At 50.6% G+C, this 17,887-nt stretch overlaps 1 protein-coding gene across 1 annotated transcript in view; it reads right to left on the minus strand.

Moving 5' to 3' along the window:
- TNXB (tenascin XB) overlaps nt 1-12,744 on the minus strand; it is a 62,422-nt gene extending 49,678 nt beyond the window's left edge. The window contains exons 1-3 of the mRNA XM_063096468.1: nt 12,647-12,744; nt 4,518-4,928; nt 2,410-4,155 (exon numbers count right to left, since the gene is read on the minus strand). Of these exons, the coding sequence (XP_062952538.1) occupies nt 2,410-4,155; nt 4,518-4,920 (2,149 nt within the window). The 5' untranslated portion in view covers nt 4,921-4,928; nt 12,647-12,744. The remainder of the gene's footprint in view (nt 1-2,409; nt 4,156-4,517; nt 4,929-12,646) is intronic.
- Between the last annotated feature and the right edge of the window lie 5,143 nt (nt 12,745-17,887).

Genomic DNA, 17,887 nt, shown 5'->3' on the forward strand with positions numbered 1-17,887 from the left:
CTCAAGCGTTTATTTTAATTCTTCTTTCCCTGAAGTTTTTTAGGAAAGTTCCTTTTAAAAGTCCCACCCTCTCAAGATTAGAGCTATGTAAATAATACACACACAGAAGAAGAGAGTGGGAGAAACACTTTAAAATGTTAGCAGTGCTTATTTTAGCGTGAAGCAGCCAAGAAGTATTTGTTTTTCTTTTTCTCTAGTTGCCAAATTCTTGTCTTGTGATTAAATTATTTTTATAGCAATTTTTTTTTGTGTGTGGCTGGCTGGTATGGGGATCCAAACCTGTGACCTTCGTGTTATAGAGCTGAAAAATAATTTTTATTTATTTATTTATTTATTTATTTATTTTTTAAAAGATGACTACTAGTAAGGGGATCTTAACTCTTGACTTGGTGTTGTCAGCACTATGCTCTCCCAAGTGAGCCACGGGCTGGCCCCTGAAAAATAATTTTTAAACAAAAAGTTATCATGGTTGCCCCACAAAGTAAGGATTTCTACCTCTGCTTTGGCCAAAGAGAGTGAGGAGAGATAGAACATGGCAGGGGTTGGGCCTGGGGTATATAATGAGAAAACCAGGGAAAGTAGGGGTGAGGATAACAGCCAAGACCTCTGAGCTTTCCCTTCTGTCCTAGTGCCTTCTGAGGCTTTAGGTTCAGGGAATTATTTATTTTTCCAGAGTGCTGGCTGAGCTGATGGAGATGAGGGTGACATGTCCCTCTCCCCCCACCATGGCGTCTGTGGGATGATGCAGGAAAACATGAGTTAGATGGTAGAAATGTCAGATGACTTGGGGCTGGGGGAATAGCCATATCCTAAAAGCCCAATCTGCGTAAAGAGAAGTCCCTAATGAGAGGCCACAAGGCTTCGTCCTTGGGGTGCTATCCAAATATTTTAAGAGCAAATTGGAGGGAGACCGAGAAAGGATACTTTGCAATGCACTGACGACATCGAGGTGGGAGAACAAGTTCACAGACAAAATTATTGCAGCAGCCTAGACAGCTTGGCTCAGACCAGTAAAGATAACATTGAACAGACCCAAATGCAAAGGCCCATATTTAAGCTAAAAACCTGTATATAGTAGAATATTGTCTTCCTTCCTTCCTTCTTTCTTTGCTTATCTATACTTTCTAAATTTTCTGCACTGGGCCTACATGACTTTTATAATAAAAAAGTGACTTAAAAAATGATCAAAACAGCTGACAGTTTGTGTGACTATAAGTTAATATAATGCCAACTCTGAAAAAAATGCCAGTGAATCCAGAGTTCGCCAGTGGGCTTCTTTCCCTCCCCATTTTGGGGGACACATGCAAAAAGCAGGAGGCACAGGAAGATGGAGGATTCAGAGAACAAAGCCTTAGGGGAAAGTGGCAAAGAAACCAGGGGGTTTTGACTAGGGAGAATGAAGAGTGATGCGATAGCTGATGTCTCTAAATACCTGAAGGCCTATGGTTTCAGGGAAAGCAAAAAAGAATTACAGCTGCTGGTGAATGCCTAGCTAAGGCCAATGGATGGACATTAGAATGGGGGCAGATCTGGATCCAGCAACAACGAAAAGAACGAACAGTGATGACCAAGAATGGCCTGAATAGACTCAGGAAGTACTGAGCTCACCGTCACCAGAACTGTTTCAGCTGCACTGGACCAATGCTTGACAGAGATGCTGCAGAGATCTCCTGCCTGATGTGGGGCAGGATAAGGTCTTTCCAACAGCTTCAAGAACCCAGCCATCTGGATTCAACCACTGATTACCTGGCACTTCTGTATGAGGTGAGCCCTCCTCAGCCAGGGCCTACCCATTCACCCCCTCTTGGCATGGCATCCCCCTCACCGTGGGGATGAACTGAATTTCATAGGCATCCACAGGGCCAGGAGCCCGGGTCCACTCTGTTCGAACTGTTGTCTCCTCCAGGAGGTGCATTCTCATTCCCTCAATGGTTGGCACCTCTGTCCAAGAGAATGGTATGGAAAGCTGGTTAGCCCGAGGCATTCAATCCCCACCCCCACCATCACCACCCCTTTTATTCAGGGCTACAGCCAGAGGCTGGTCCAAGTTCCCACTCCTCTCTGCCAGTTGGCAAAAAGCTGGCAGAGGCTCGAACAGATCCCAGGTCTCCTTCAACTTCCCCCATCTCCAGGAATACAGAATCTTCCTAATCAAACCAAAGGGGCCCCCAGCGTGCTCATCAGAGATCCGAAGGCCAGTACTGCTGGATGGCATGCCCCCATGGTTTCGCTGTCCCTAGTAGAGGCTGGCTACTCTGACCGACACCCCCTACCCCCAATATACGATATCCTTCCACTCTTCCTCCAGGTCCCTGGGCCACTAGGTTTCAGTCTCGGGTCCTCCCAATGGTTCCTGTTCTCAGAACGCCAGTCCCTGACCTAGCATATTGGTGAAGGCTGCCCGCTCACCTTCTCCGCAGTCATACCCGGCATAACCTTCTTGGCAGAAGCAGCTACCCTCGCGACACTCTCCCCGGCCGCGGCATTCCCCAGGGCACGTCTGGATGGCGCAATCGGGGCCTTGGAATCCTTCGACACACACACACTGACCCGCGCGGCACAGTTCCCGGGGCCCGCAACCCCCTGGGCAGGCGCTGGCCGGAGGCTCTTCCCGCCCGCAGTCTTCGCCACCATAACCCGCGTGGCACACGCACACTCCCTGCACACAGCGCCCACGGCCCCGGCAGTCTGCTGGGCAGGTGCGGGTGGCGCAGGCAGGGCCAGTGTAGCCTGGGTCGCACACACAGCGTCCGTCCACACAGCGGCCGCGCCCGTGGCAGTTGGAGGGGCAGGTGCGGAAGCCGCAATCTTCGCCAGCATAGCCCTCCCAGCAAGTGCACACACCGTCCTGGCACACGCCGTGTTGGCTGCAGTCGCTCGGGCACCGCCTCACGCCGCAGTCCTCGCCCGAATAGTCGTCGTTGCAGACGCAGCGCCCATCCAGGCACTGGCCGCGGCCTCGGCAGTCCCTGGGGCAGCTGCGCGCGCTGCAGTCCTCGCCCGAATAGCCCTCGTCGCACACGCACACGCCATCCTCGCAGCGGCCGTGCCCTCGGCAGTCCCCGGGACACCGACGGCTCCCGCAGTCCTCGCCGGTGAAGCCCGAGTTGCACACGCAGCGGCCGTCCACGCAGCGCCCGCGCCCGCGACAGTCGCCAGGGCAGGCGCGCGTGCCGCAGTCCCGGCCAGTGTACCCGGGCCAACACACACAGCGGCCACTCTCACAGCGGCCCCGACCACGACAGTCCCCGGGACAGCTGCGCACGCCACAGTCCTCGCCGCTGTAGCCCGCGTTGCACACACACACACCATTCTCGCAGCGCCCATGGCCCCTACAGTCGCGAGGGCAGGCGCGCGCGCCGCAGTCAGGCCCGGTATACCCCGGCCAGCACACGCAGCGGCCATCCTCGCAGCGGCCCCTTTGGTTGCAGTCGCCAGGGCAGCTGCGCACGCCGCAATCGTCCCCACTGTAGCCCACGTCGCAGATGCATTCGCCGTCCTCGCAGCGCCCGCGGCCCCGGCAGTCGCGCGGGCACGTTCGCGTGCTGCAGTCCTCGCCCGCGTACCCGGGCCAGCACACACAGCGGCCGTCCACGCAGCGCCCGCCCTCGCCACAGTCCCAGGGGCAGTTCCTCACCCCGCAGTCCTCGCCAGTGTAGCCGGGGTCGCACACGCAGCGCCCTTTCTCGCAGCGCCCCCTCTGACTGCAGCCTCGAGGGCAGCTCCTCACCGCACAGTCCTCGCCAGTGTAGCCGGTTTCGCACACGCAGCGCCCGTTCTCGCAGCGCCCTCTCTGGCTGCAGCCCCGAGGGCAGGAGCGCTGGCCGCAGTCGACGCCTGTGAAGCCGGCCCGGCACACGCACGCGCCCTGCACGCAGCGCCCGCGGCCTTGGCAGTCCCCAGGGCAGGAGGGCCAGCCACAGCTGGGGCCGGTGTAGCCGGGGAAGCACACGCAGCGACCGCGGACACAGCGACCCTGATCGTTGCAGTCATCAGGGCAGGACCCAGAGGCTGAGGGCGGGGAGGTGGGGGACATCCCAGCGTCTGCGGGGTCAGAGCAGGTGGGTCCACCCCAGCCTGGCTCGCAGGAACAGGCACAGCGGCTCAGATCAAACACACCATGGAGGCTGCAGAGGCTACGAACATCTGTCTGGCCTGGAGTAAGAGGGAGAGTAGGCCTCAGTCCCTTGGAGAGGAGAGAAGCTGAGCCCATATAGTGCTCCTATGGGTCAACCCCTCCAGCAGGGCCAGCCTCATTTCATAAGGCCATCTTAGCTCCCAGCTGCATAATATACGTTGCCTCCCAGGGCCCTAGCATATGCTTGGGTTGACGTCTAGCCCAGCACCACTCTTCAGGTTGTGCCCTGGGCAACACCCACCACCCCTAAGGGCAAGGAAAGGGTGCCTTTTTCTAATTCATACCAAGTTCTTTTATGAACCAGTGATAGCCACCCCAACCTAACCCACCTCTCCACCTTTCTCTTCTTCTGTGTCCCTTCCTGTGATCACCTGCTCACCTGTGCCAGCCTGGGCAGCAGCAGGACAACATCCCCCAGTGCACTGTTCCTTGAGCCCCTTCACCAGTTCCTCCAAGATCTCCAGCCGGACTCTCAGGGCCTGAACCTCTGAAGCAGGGACTGGCGGCTCATTGCCCGGGGTACAGCCACAGCCAGCAGAAGGGGGCAGGTTAATTCGGTGGGTGAATACCACCTGCTTCTCCCCTCCTTCCACTGTGTGCTCATAAAGCTGAGAAGAGGGGCTTCCCCCTCCTGCTTCCACTGTGCGACCCCCTGGCTGGGGAGGAGGTCGTGGGGCTGAGAGTGTCACATTGGACCGTGGAGAGAAGGGGCCTGCTCTGGCTGTGCCCAGCAGCACCAGGAGGGCCAGACTGGAGGTTAGGGGACATTGGGCTGGCATCATTCAGGAGGCTGCAGGGAGAGAGGTCGTGTGAGAGCAGCTTCAAAAAGAAGGAGACAATATGGACCCCCTTCTTTCCCAGTACACACCCACAATCCCATCACCCACAACTAATCTACCCAACTCAAATGTATATAAAAATTCACATCAGTTCAGCCCTAAGGGATACTGTCCCTGGGCAGATCTGGTCTCTATCTCTCTTTCTGAAGTCATTTGGTTACCTTGGCCCCCCTTTTTTATGTGTTTCCCCCACACTGGTCTTTTGTTTGTCATGAAAACACTACCAAACTACAGTAGCCTAAGAGCCTTTGCGTTGCATGTTTCTTCTGTCTGCGATGCTCTTCACTCAGCTCTTAAAGGCTGGCTCCTCCTTGTTCAAATCTTAACTCATGTCTCTCTCTTTCTCTCTCTCTTTTTTTCCACTTCTATTTTTTCTTTTTTAACTCACATGTCATCCATTGCCTCTGAGAAGCTTTCCTTATGTCCAATCAGGGAAGTATTCCATTACTTTCTATCACAATACCTGCCCATGTTCTTCATGCCAGTTACTGCTGCCTGAATGATCTCTTCATGTGTTTACTTGTTTGTTACCTTTCTCTTACTACTTGAATGGGAGCTCCATGAGAACAGGGGCATCGTTTATTCTGGCACTGCTCTATCCCTGTGCCTGGCACATAAATATGTTTGGATAAATGTATCATCCAACACATCTATGTTGAATGGATTAGCAGATGAGTACTTAGAGTCAATCCTTCCCCAAGCGCTTGGATCCCAGATCCTACTGTCTTCTCAGAATCCTTAAGGTGTAGATTATCTTCTCTTTCTCTCTTTTATTCCAGCCCTTCACTCTCAACTAGCTCCTTCCCATCGGCTTCTATATGAGCTCACAGATCTCCCACTAAAAAAAAAAAAAAAAAAGAAAGAAAGAAAAAAACCCTCTTTCTCAGGACTTAACATGATCAAATATCAAGACTTATTATAAAGGTTCAAGGATAGACAGATGGAATAGAATAGGGCCCAGAAACAGACCCACACATATGTGGTCACCTCACTAATGACAAAGGGCCACTGCAAAAAAACAAAACAAAACGAAACGAAAAAAACCACAAAGGGCCACTGCAATTAAGAGAAGGGAGGAAGTGCTGGGTAATTGAAGATCCCTATGGAAAAAACATCAATCAATCTCTACCTTAAGTCCACAGAAATTAATTGAGATGAGTCAGGGAACTAATTACAAAAGGTAAAAAGTACCTTTCATAAAACTACTCCACAGAAGAAAAATAGGAAAAAACCAGGGCCGGCCCATGGCTCACTTGGGAGAGTGTGGTGCTGATAACACCAAGGCCACAGGTTCGGATCCCTATATAGGGATGGCCAGTTAGCTCACCTGGGAGAGCGTGGTGCTGACAACACCAAGTCAAGGGTTAAGATCCCCTTACCGGTCATCTTTAAAAAAAAAAAAAAAAAAAAAAAAAGGAGAAAACCCGTATGACTTTGGAGTAAGCAAAGATTTCTTAAGTGGGATGGACACGCACACATAAAACCTAACCTCCCAAAAAGAGATTGATACACTGGACCTCGTTAGAATTGGTAACTTCTGGTCGTCAAATGACACCTTTAAGAGTATAAAAAGACAAACCACAGACTGGGAGAAAATATGTGAGATACATGCACATACAGAGAAAAAGAGGATTAAAATCTAAAATAAAGAATTTTACAAAATATCTTCAGTATAGTAATGGAAAAAAAGAAAAAGAAAAATTCTACAAAACAAAACAAAAATCAAAAGTTAGGAAACCCAGTTTTTTAAACTGGCAAAAACTTAAACAGGTTCACTACAAAAAATATATATCCAAAGGGCCAATAAGCATACGAAAAGGTATCAACATCACTAGTCATCAGGGAAATGCACATTAAAACCAATATGAGGGTGGCATGTGGCCATGTTAAAAAAAACCCAAAAAGCCAAAAAACCTACAAACAAACCCAAAAACCAATATGAGGGGCTGGCCAATTAGCTCAGTTGGTAAGAGCATGGTGTTAATAACACCAAGGTCCAAGTTCAATCCCTGTACTGGCCAGCTGCCAAAAAAAAAAAAAAAAAAAGAAACACCAATATGAGATGCTACTAAATATCCACTAGAATAGGTAAAATTAAAGGGAGTGACATTGCTCAATATGGGCAAGAATGTGAAGGAACTGGAACTCTTATCTGTTGCAAGTGGGAGCATAAATTAGTGCAAATACTTGGAAAAGTGTTGGTATTTACTAAAGCATATGTCTATAACCCAGTAATTCCACTTCTTGGTAAATATCCAAAAGAAATGATTGCACATATCCTCCAAAAGACATGTACAATAATGTTCATGAGATTTATTCATATTAGCCAAAACTGGAAACAACTCAAGTGTCCATTGATAGTAGGATAAATAAATAAATTACAGGAGAGGCATACAATGGAATACTATACAGCAATAAAAATACCCTATTGCTACATGCAACATGGATGAACTTCACACACATAATGTTAAGCAAAAGAAACCAGACACAAAAAGAGAACACTCTGAATGATGCCATTTATATGATGTTCAAAACCAGGCAGAGCTAATCTTTGCTTTTAGGAGATAGGATAGGATTATTTCTAGGGAAAGTATTGATTGGGAGGAGTCACAAAGGAGATTTTTGCAAATGTTTTGTATCTTGATCTGGGTGCTGGTTAAAGAGATGTACATATATTCAAAAATTCATTGAGGCTAGCCGGTTAGTTCACTTGGGAGAGCCTGAGCTGATAATACCAAGGTCAAGGGTTCAGATCCCTGTACCAGCCTGCTACCAAAAAAAAAAAAAAAAAAAAAAAAAGTACACTGAAGATTTGTGCCTATCACTGTTTGAAATTCAAACCTTAAAAAACAAACAAACAAAAACCCTTCCTTAATTTTGCATCATCTCCAGCCACCACATATTTCTCTCCTCTACTTCATAGTCACAGGTGTCAAAAGATTTATCTGTGCTTGCTATTTCCATTTCCTCATATCCCAGGCATGCCTCAATCCACTTTCATCTGGTTTCCCCATCCCCCTTCAACCCACCAAACAGCTCATCCTAAAGTCTCCCAATGACCTGGGTGTCACAAAATCTAAGGGACATTTGTTCTCATCTTACTTGACCTCTCAAAAATCACTGGACATAGTTGACCACATTTTTCATTTTAAAACATTCTGTATCCATGCCGTCCAATATGGTAGCCAGGAGAAATATGTGGTTCTTGAACACTTGAAATGTGGCTAGAGTGACTGAGGAACTGAATTTTGTTCAGTATTTAATGGACTGGCCGGTTAGCTCAGTTGTTTAGAAGCGTGGTGTTGATAACACCAAAGCCCAGGGTTTGATTCCTGTACTGGCCAGCTGCCAAGAAAATAAAAAACAAAATAATTAACATAAATAAATAAAGAAAAGCTCCCCAGATGATTGTGATGTGCACCAGAGTTAAAACCTACAGCTGTAATAACTCACCTAGGCACCCTCATCCAGACTCATGACTTTGCCAATTTGTAAAACCAGCGCAGTCATTTCCTCCTAGCTCCACAGTAATGCAACACAGTAATCCAACTGCCTAGTTGGCATCTCCTCTTAGGCACCTCAAATTCAACATGTCTGAATCTGAATGATTGTCCTTCCTATACCCCACCCCCTCCCAGCAGTCCCCATTGCAGCTCATAGCCCCACCATTAATCCAGCTTTACAAATCAGAAATCTAACAGCCCCTTCAATGCTACCATATTTCATCATATTTACCGATATTTTCTCATAATCATCTCTTCAATTCATTTCCTTCTCTCCGTCTTACCATCATTATAAGTTCAAGCTACCATCCACCTGTTGCCTGACAAATGTAATTTCCTCTTAGCTGATCTGTCTTCTTCCATTCACTCTTTAGCTCTACCAGAATGCCCCTCTCCTCCTAAAACTCTTCAGTGTCTCCCTTCCAAATTCTCTTAGAACACTGACAAACAGCCCTGCATCACATGGCCCCTGCTGACCTCTCCCACCTCCTCTGCCATGCATTTCTCTTCCTCTCTCCACTCTAGCTCCACTGGCCTTCATATTCTTTGTGCTCCTTCCCCAGACCTTGTATACGCTGTTCCCTGAATGTGGAATGCTCTTCTCTTCTTGCTTGGCCTCCTCATCCTTAGGTCCCAGCCCCACACCACTTCCTCAGTGAAGCTTTCCTGACCAGGCCGGTCCCCCTAACATGTGATATCACATTACCATGTAATTCTCACTTGCAGTATTTATAACAATTTGTGATCATATATAAATAAATGTATAATGGGATTATTTTATCCTTTCTTGCCCACCCTCAATCTTGCCCACTAGAGTATAAGGTCCATGGGAGCAGGCATGACACCTCTTGGCTGCTGTATCCTTGTGTTTGGCACATAATAGGTGCTCAATAAACAGTTACTGACTATATGAATGAATGAAAAGTACAATTTAATCCCAGGACTAACACTGAAGCTGGAACAAAGGACAGGACCAAGGTCAGGGCTAGGACCACGGACAGTGTCTGGGATTGTAAGTTGCTTAGAAACAGCAGCTGGGGTAGAAGTAGAGTTGGAGACCAGGCCCAGGTGAATCCTGGCAGGACCAGATGGTGCAAGCACTTTGGAAAACTGCTTGGCAGAATCTATTAAATTTACTAAAGCTGAGCGTATGCAAACCCTATGACCTTTCAATGCCACTCCTAGGAATATACCCAACACAGCAGTACTACTCATAATAGCCCTAAACTGGGAACTACCCAAGTCTCACACCAGTAGAATGGATTAAATAAATTGTTGTTTATTCACACAGTGGAATAAAATAAAGCAATAAGAATGAACTACAATTACATGCAATAACGGGCATGGATCTTATCAATATGAGGTTGAGCAAAAGAAGCCAGACACATAAGAGAACATGGAGCATAATTCTATTTATATGAAGTCTGAGGAAAGACAATAATCTGTTGTGTTCCGAGCCAGAAATGTAGTACTCTTTGCTCAGGTGAAAAGTTGAGGAGAGACTATGGCAGGTGCCCAGCTCTTCCAGACTGGAAAGGCTGAGAGAGAAGGGCGACTAAGTGGGGGAAATGCTGACTTCTGAGGAGGGAGGGGGCTGTGATCCTCCCTGACACATGCACATTTCCTGGCTTCCTACTCCTAAACTCCTTTCGGTCAGAGTAAAAGGAGTTTTTAGGGTTACCAGCCATCACACTCTGCCACCAGTCAGTGAGAGATGGAAGGAGAGTTGGACAACAGGGACAGAGTGTTTCCACCCTGAGAGGCACCCACCCAAGAAAGCCCAGGCAGAGAGGCCTGGCATGCAGGGACCTTCCCTCATCTGTGACCCCAGCCCTTCTCTCAGCTGGGAGTGTAGTCTTGGGTAAGAGGTGAGCCTACCCTCAAATCCTGTCACCCTAAGGCCCTGCAAATCAGCCCCACACCCACCATGGGGGGTGTGAACACACAAATATGTATATACATGTACACATATAAATATATTCATGTGTGCTCATCCACAAATACAAATATGAACACACCTGTACATAAATACTCATATCCATCCAAATAAGCCTGCATCTTTGCAGGCACACATGTGTGTGGGCACACATACACATACACCCTTCACATTTCCTCCACACTCAGTCATTGTTGGCTCAGAGGGCAGCTGTTTGAGTCAAAGAACTCAGTTGGAGTGAGGGGAACTAAACAGGAGGTCCTTCCCAAGTGGGGAGCAGAGGATACACAGTCCTCTGTTGTACTTCCCCACACCCCTGGAGGCCTCTGAGAGTTGCCCTGTACCCCATCCCCAGCAATTGGACCCTGCATCTCTCCCCACGTGGTGGGGGAAAAGGGAGAGGGTCTCTGCATTAGGAAGGAGTACAAAGAGTCCACTAGCTTTTCTGGAAGGCTGGTGAGGCTGGTCTAGAAGAGGAGTGGTCCCCATAGACCACACTCCCAGAGCCCCCTTCCCAGTCCTCTTCCCCTGCCCATGACCAGCACCCTCCTCCAGTTCCCCCCTTACAACTCTTGGAAGAATTCCGCTCTTAGCACGGAATTTGGGTGCCTCTTGTGTCTTTCCCTCATCATTCCCCTACTGCTGTGTCTGGGGTGCCGCTCAGCAGTGTGTGAGGCCTCACCCTCTTGGCACACTCCCCACAGTTGGAGGGCTGGCAGGGGTGGGGGGACATCTTCCCAAACTATGACTCAGCTTCCTGGGTATTCAGTGTTGTGGCCAACTTTAACACTTTGCTCATCAGGGACTGTAGGTCTCAAGGGGTGGGGAGAGGGACAGGCTTCCATGAGGGATGTTCCAAAGATGGGGGGTTCTAGTCCCACCCCTATGCCTCTTTCTGCATCTCCTGCCACACCCCTACCTGAATCTAGCAATGAGGGCTGAAGGTAGAAGGGATTCTAGGAGCATGAGAGGAGGGAGTGTGTATGGGAGGAGTCCCAGATATTGGACTGAAACTAAGTGGGAAGGGGGTGGGGGGGAGTGAGTTGGGGGATCCAGATGCCCTTTATTCTGGGAAGCTAATGGGTCAGGGGAATGGAAATATTAAGAGAAAACATTTCCAGATCGCCAATAGGAAAAGGTAAAGGGGGCAGTGAGAGACAGGAAGGCAGGTCCTGGTTCTGCCCCAAGCAGAAGGAAGTTTGAGGAATGGAGGTAGTGGGTCCCCAGGGATTTGGAGGTAGCGCTGGGGAAAGAGGGGAGAGGGATGGAGATCTGGGAAGCGGGGGCGGGGCAGACGGCAGCTGCGGTGTTTCCGAGTTCCTTCTCAGTAGTTCCCCTCAGTTCCACTTCCAGTTGTTTCTAAGCCATTAAATTCTTTCCAGGCTAGATAAGGGGCCCGCCCGCCCCACCCGGGGTGTGTCACGTGTACGGGGGGGGGGGGGGGGGGGAGATTCAGATGGACAGAAGCAGGGGGAGCCTGGAAGGAGGATGGAGTGAAGATGGAGCCCCAGTGCCCCCAGAGGCATCTCAGCCGTCCCAGCCCTGCTGAACTGTGAGTTATAGGTGCAGAGCTCTAGCCAAGAACAAGTTTCAGGATCCTCTATGCAAGCTCTGTGACTTTCCCAGACCTGACATTCTCCACTCTACCCCATTTCAGCATTTCCTAAAGACACCCCCCAGATCTCCCTGCCAGGTCCTCCAACTCCTGTCCTGCCACCTGGGGAGTCCGCACCTGGATGCCCAAAGAAACTCCCTCAGCACCTTGAGGTGCCGCTAGCCCTGGCTCAGCTGCTCCAACCCCGGTACTTGGGATTCCACCAGCACTTTCCTCCCGAGGTTCAGTGGGCCGCCGGCTCAGCCTATCTCTTGTATTCCCCTGAGCCCCAGCACCTCTGGAGCTCAGGGACCCACCTCACCCATAACCCACCTCTACCCTGCTGCCACCACCTGACGCCCATAGTCCCTCTCGGGTGTCTGCATTCTATTCAAACCCAGCATCCCCACCATCGCCACGGATACTGCGCTGTCCTCCCAGACACACCCTCCACAGGGAGTCTGGTCCCCAGTGCATGCTCCTATTTCCTCTGTCCTGAACAGAGAGTCCCTGCCCTGGGAAGCACTCCTGAGAGCTCTCCAGCCACATCTTCACCTGGGGTGTGGGGGATAGGAGAGAAATCCCTTGCCTCTCCCTGCTCTTCCATCTGGGTCTCCCCAGAGCTCTATTCCTTACCTGGGCAACAGGACGCCTGCAATGCTTCTGCACCTGCTCTGTCCCCAAACCCCAGAAGTGGAGTGTCTCAGGACAGGGCAGGGTGGGCTCCCCTTGACAGCTCTGGGCTCCTCGAAGGTCCTCCTTGCTTGTCCCCTGCAGCAGGGGCTCACTGAGCAACGACCAACTGTCGGTCTTGGCAGCGACAGCAAGAAGGAGGGAGCCTGCAGCGAGCAAGGGGAGGAGAAGGGGAGGACCAGCAGGAGGTCAGGAAGGGGAGGGGAGATAAGGCAGGTCCTTGCCCCCCCCACCAGGGCCTCCCACATGCCACCCCTCCCCGTCTAGGATCACTGAGTCCCATCATACCCTCATCTCATCCCCTCCATCCCTGGTCTTACCTCCCAAGTTCTTTCCCATCCCATTTCTCCCCTCTAGTGGCTGGCTGCTACAGGGATGGAACCCTGGACTTTGTGTTATCAGTACCATGCTCTAATCAACTGAGCTAACCAGCCAGCCTGCCATCCCATTTTAAACTCTTTCTCCCCACTCTACTTTTCGCCCAACTGGACTTTCCCCATCCCTCCTGCCATTTCTTTTTCCCACCATTTCCCCACCAATTGCCCCTTCTCTCTGACACCAATTTTCTCCTCTCTGCCAATGTCCTTCCTCATGGCCAGCCCCTCTTCCCCCTCCCTCCTCCTCAATCCCTTTCCACTTCTTCCCAGCCACTGCTCTAGCTTGGATCTCTGGGTCTCACCCCACCTGTCAGCTGCCCAGCACTGATCATCCTCCCACCAATTCTCCCCTGGCAATGCAGGGCAGCGAGCCGAGGCAGGAGGCAGAAAGCAGGAGGCAACCTCCCTCTCAAGCCTAAATCCCTTTCCAATGTTGGACTGTGGGACCATCTCTGGGACTCCAAGGGCCCACCCCGCCCCAGCCCCACCACCTCTTCCTCTCCTATCTCCTCCACTTGCCCAGTCCCTCTCCTGTTCTCAACACAGGATCACTGCCCCCTTCTTATACTCCCACTTCAGCAGAGTGCTAGAGAAATGGCACGTGAGGCTTGGGCACTGGCTAGACAGGGGCCTGGCTGAATACCAGGGTGTGTACGACTCAGGAAGGAAGTTGGGGTTGAGGGGAAACAGGGATGGAAAGCCTGAAGGTTAGGAGGAAGGTTTAGGGATGAAGAAAGCGAGAGGCAGGAGGCAAGCATGGGGTGGGGCACACAGATGGAGTGGTGAAGTTGTGGGAAGCTGAAGGAGGCTAACGTCTGGGTGCTACAGGTGTAGGAAGTGAGAAAGGGCTGGAGGAACAGGACACCTTGGTCTCAGGCAGAGACAGAAAGACTGATGACCAGAGGACAGGGCAAACAGGGAGGCAGACACACCCCATGTAAACCTGCTCATATCACTATATTCCCTCATTTCCCCATGTGCTACCCTGAAGAGAGGCCGAAAAAGAGACTTTTGCCACAGAGGGAAAACATCTACACTGACGGAGAGCCCACCCCAAACTCCACACTGAGGACAGAGTTCCTTCTATCTGCCACAAACCTCACCAATGAGGTGTAGTTTGGCCAAGTCACAGGTGATGGTGAAAGAGATGTGAAGGAGCCTGCATGTACCTGATTCTGCCATGTGGGTTGGGGCACAGGCGTCTGCACCCCAGGTCAGGTCCCCATGGTCACAAGTGTGCTGGCACAGCATGTGGCTGTGGCCAGATGCCCAGCTAGTTCCATGTGGCTGATGGCAAAAACATGCATGGGCTCTCGCGTGGGTGTCCCCGTGTGTGTCCGTGTGTCTGGGTGCGTGTGGCTGTTTTTTCCTGGCTTTGATAGGGAGGATGAAGTCAGCCTCTTGGATGGGGATGGGCTCCGCTTCCTTCCTCTGCCTTGGCCTGATGCCCCCAGAGCCAGAAGTGGGTAACAGCTCCCCTCGGATCTCCCTGCAGGGGGTGGGGAGTGGGGCAGTAGATGAAAGGATAAGGGAGGGTCTTGAAACAGCATTACACAGAGACAGCAGACTGCACAGAGTATGGATTTTTTCTGACACTCTCAGATTTCAGATTTCTGCTCTATGGTCATATCCATTTTCTTTCTATGCCCCGTGTGTTGGTTTTGTTATTTAGTAAGTATGGTCACCTTAAGTATATTTGTCCCAGAGTGGCCAGGAGACCCTGGAACCAAAAGATGCTCTGGCATGTTTTGGAAGCTCACTGCTGGGGTCGCAGAGAGGAATGCAGGATTCCAGATGTTTACAAGCTTACAAGGCATGTGCGGAAGCCACTGGGAGCTTGACAGGCGTAGTTGCAGGTTCTGAAATAATCATTGTCTAAAATTTGATTCACCCCCTGGATTTGAGGCTCATGGAGAAGCTCACGTCTTAAAACACATTTGTGTCTCGTCAGAAAAGCACCAAGCCTTGCATAGTGCATATGCCCAACAAATGTTTGTTAATAATGGGAGAGGAGGATGGGGAAATGGTGTAGGGAGCCACAAGTGCGAAGGCAGGGAATCTCAATGGTCAGAGCTGGGTGGCTTCACTGAGGTGTCTTGGGTGGTGGGTAGAAAGGTCACAGTGCTGTCAGGAACTGTCCATATGTTCTGGCCCCTCGCTGGATCCTTAACCCAGGTGTCCTCAGCTCTTAGCCCCTATCCTTGAATGAACCTCCAAGTTCCTGTCCTCACCTCAGGAAGTTAAAGGACAAAAGACGTAGAAAAGGAAAGGGAAGATAGGGAGAAAAGAAAGACGACAAAGAGGAATAAGGGCAATTGAGGGCAAGGAGCTGACGGATAAAGAGAGGGGAATGAAGAGAGGCCAGAGGCTGCGATCCAAGGAAGCAGTCCCAGAGAGGGGAAGATAGAAAACATTTGTACTGGGCTTCCGTTTACAGTTTCCTACGCAGTGCAGGCATTTTATTAATCCCATTTTGTGGCTGAGGAAAAGGAGGCTCATAGATATTAACTGCTTGTCCAGGGACTTGGCTAGTAGCAGTGAAGGTGGGCCTCACCCAGGTCTTCTGATTCCAAAGCCTGTGTTCTTTCCTTCACCCTAACTGCAGTTCTGGGAAGGGAAAGGACTGAGGACTTAGGGCAGAAACAAATCAAGTAGTTTCTTGAAGGACCTGCAGAACAGTAGAGAATCTGGATTTCTGAAACTTCTTTCTGCATCCAGTTATTGTGTAGATTCAGTTAGAATAAACTGCACAAGATGGGGGTGAGGGGAGGTGGTCAACATTCCATTATTGAGAACTGGGGGGTGTGGGGGGTATGGGTGGGGAGATGGAAAACATTTAAAGAAAAGACAGAATTTGAGATGAAAGATGGGAGAGAGCTAAGAGGCTAGGGCTGAAAAGGGGGCAAGAGAGCCATAGAAAGAATTTGGACCCTTAAAACTTCCTTTGCCCTGAGACAGAGACATGGGTGTGGGGAGAAGGGAGGAGAAAGGACATTTCTATCTCGTGACAAAAGAAGTCACACAATTGTTTTGTTCTCAGCTCTGGGGTGGGTGGGCGCCTGTATTTACCAGAGGGACCCAGGTCGCTGTGGCAACCACACATCTGGGCCACGGAATCCAGATGTGCTCTATCCAGAAGCCATAGCAGAACGATGAGGCAAACATTAGGCTCCCCAGTCCTGGCCCCCACAGCTGGGAAGAGGACAGAGGATTGGAGTGGGGAAGTGAAGGGCCAGGGGGAGGAAGGAGGAGGAGAGAGCTGAAGCGGGGGAGAAGGGAGGAAGTCATGGAAAGGGACAAGGAATGTGGACAAAGGAGTGGAAAGGGAAACAAAGAGGGGGTGTCACGAAAAAGGGAGGTGGCAAGCACAGGGTCAGCAGCAGGAGAACATGAGAAGATCAAGAAAAAATAAGGGAAAAAGACAGAGAAGCAGAGGGTGGAGAAGGAAAAATACAAAAGTGAGGGGAGAAAAGAACCAAGAAAAAAGGGTCAAAAAGAGACAGTGGGTTAGAGGGCAAAGAAAGGCAGGAAAGAAGCTTAGAGAGATGAAGGGAGGTACAATGGGGTCAGGGATGACAGAGAACAAAAAGTGGGGATCCCAATGAAAGAAAGCAGGGGCTGGCCGGTTAACTCACTTGGTAGAGCATGCTGCTGGTAACATCAAGGTCAAGGGTTCAGATCCCCACACCTGGCCATCCACCAGAAAAAAAAAAAAAATGCCAAGGAAGGAAAGCAGGCAAAAGGAAAGCAGAACAGAAAGGCAAAGAGGCCTAGGACAGGAAGGGGCCAGTGGGGTGCCAAAGTGACAGTGGCCTGGCATGCTGAGGTGGCTCTGAATGGGGTGATTTCATTCCTGGACAGAGGGATGGAGATCCTCATGGGCCTGGAGGGCAGCAGCGCAGAGCCTGACTCATCTTCACCCCCATGGAGCACCCACTCTCCATATCTCTCTATCTTCCCACCACTCTACTCCCTTAGCCAAGAGAGGTCTGATGCCTAGTTCACAGCCAGTACCAGCTGTCCCTTGCTACTCAGCAGAGATGCAGCCTGTGTCACCCCAAGACCCCAGTCTGAGATGCCAGCACTTCAAGCACTTTCCTGGCCTCAAGTCAGGAAGGAGAAAGAGCAATGGAAGAAACAGTGATGGACCCAGATGGGATAAAAGCAGAATAGAGCAGAAAAGGATAATGTAAATGGGAAGAGAAAGAAGCAGAGGACGAGGAAAAGGTGTGTCTACTATGGGCCAGGCACTACAAACATCGTCTTTCATCCTACATCAACCTGAGAAGTAGGTTGAGGAGTATTCTTCATATTACGATGAGGAAACTAAGGCACAAAGTGTTTAAGGACATCTGCTAACAAAGGGCAAGGCAGGGAACCCAGCTCAGGTGACCTGCTTCCAAAATCCTTGTTCTCATAGCACTCGCTGCCTGGATAGGACTGGATAAAGCTTAAGGACCTGGGATGGGAAGTTCGGCTGAGGAGCCAGGGCTGCCCTCTGGATGGAGGAGAGGTCTAGTTCCTGGGAGCCCTTGTTCCAGGTTGCCATAGTTACTGGTTTGTTTTCATCCCAAACACAGTAATGGGGTAGGGGGGTGGGGAGCCTGGCTGGACACGTGAGATTCTTCTTCCCTCCTTCAAGCCTGGGCTTATGGCCCAGGCAGCCCTTGTCCAGTCATCTGGGCGCTGAGCCCAGGCCCAGCTCACACCCTCCAGCTGACCCAGAACATCCCCGTGGGGTCAGGCCTGAGGCGCTGCTGGACAGGAGCAGGTGGAGGGGGACCCCTCCAGGTTGGGCTGAGACTCA

This window comes from Cynocephalus volans, chromosome 5 (genome assembly GCF_027409185.1).
Source record: "Cynocephalus volans isolate mCynVol1 chromosome 5, mCynVol1.pri, whole genome shotgun sequence".
NCBI lineage: Eukaryota > Metazoa > Chordata > Mammalia > Dermoptera > Cynocephalidae > Cynocephalus > Cynocephalus volans.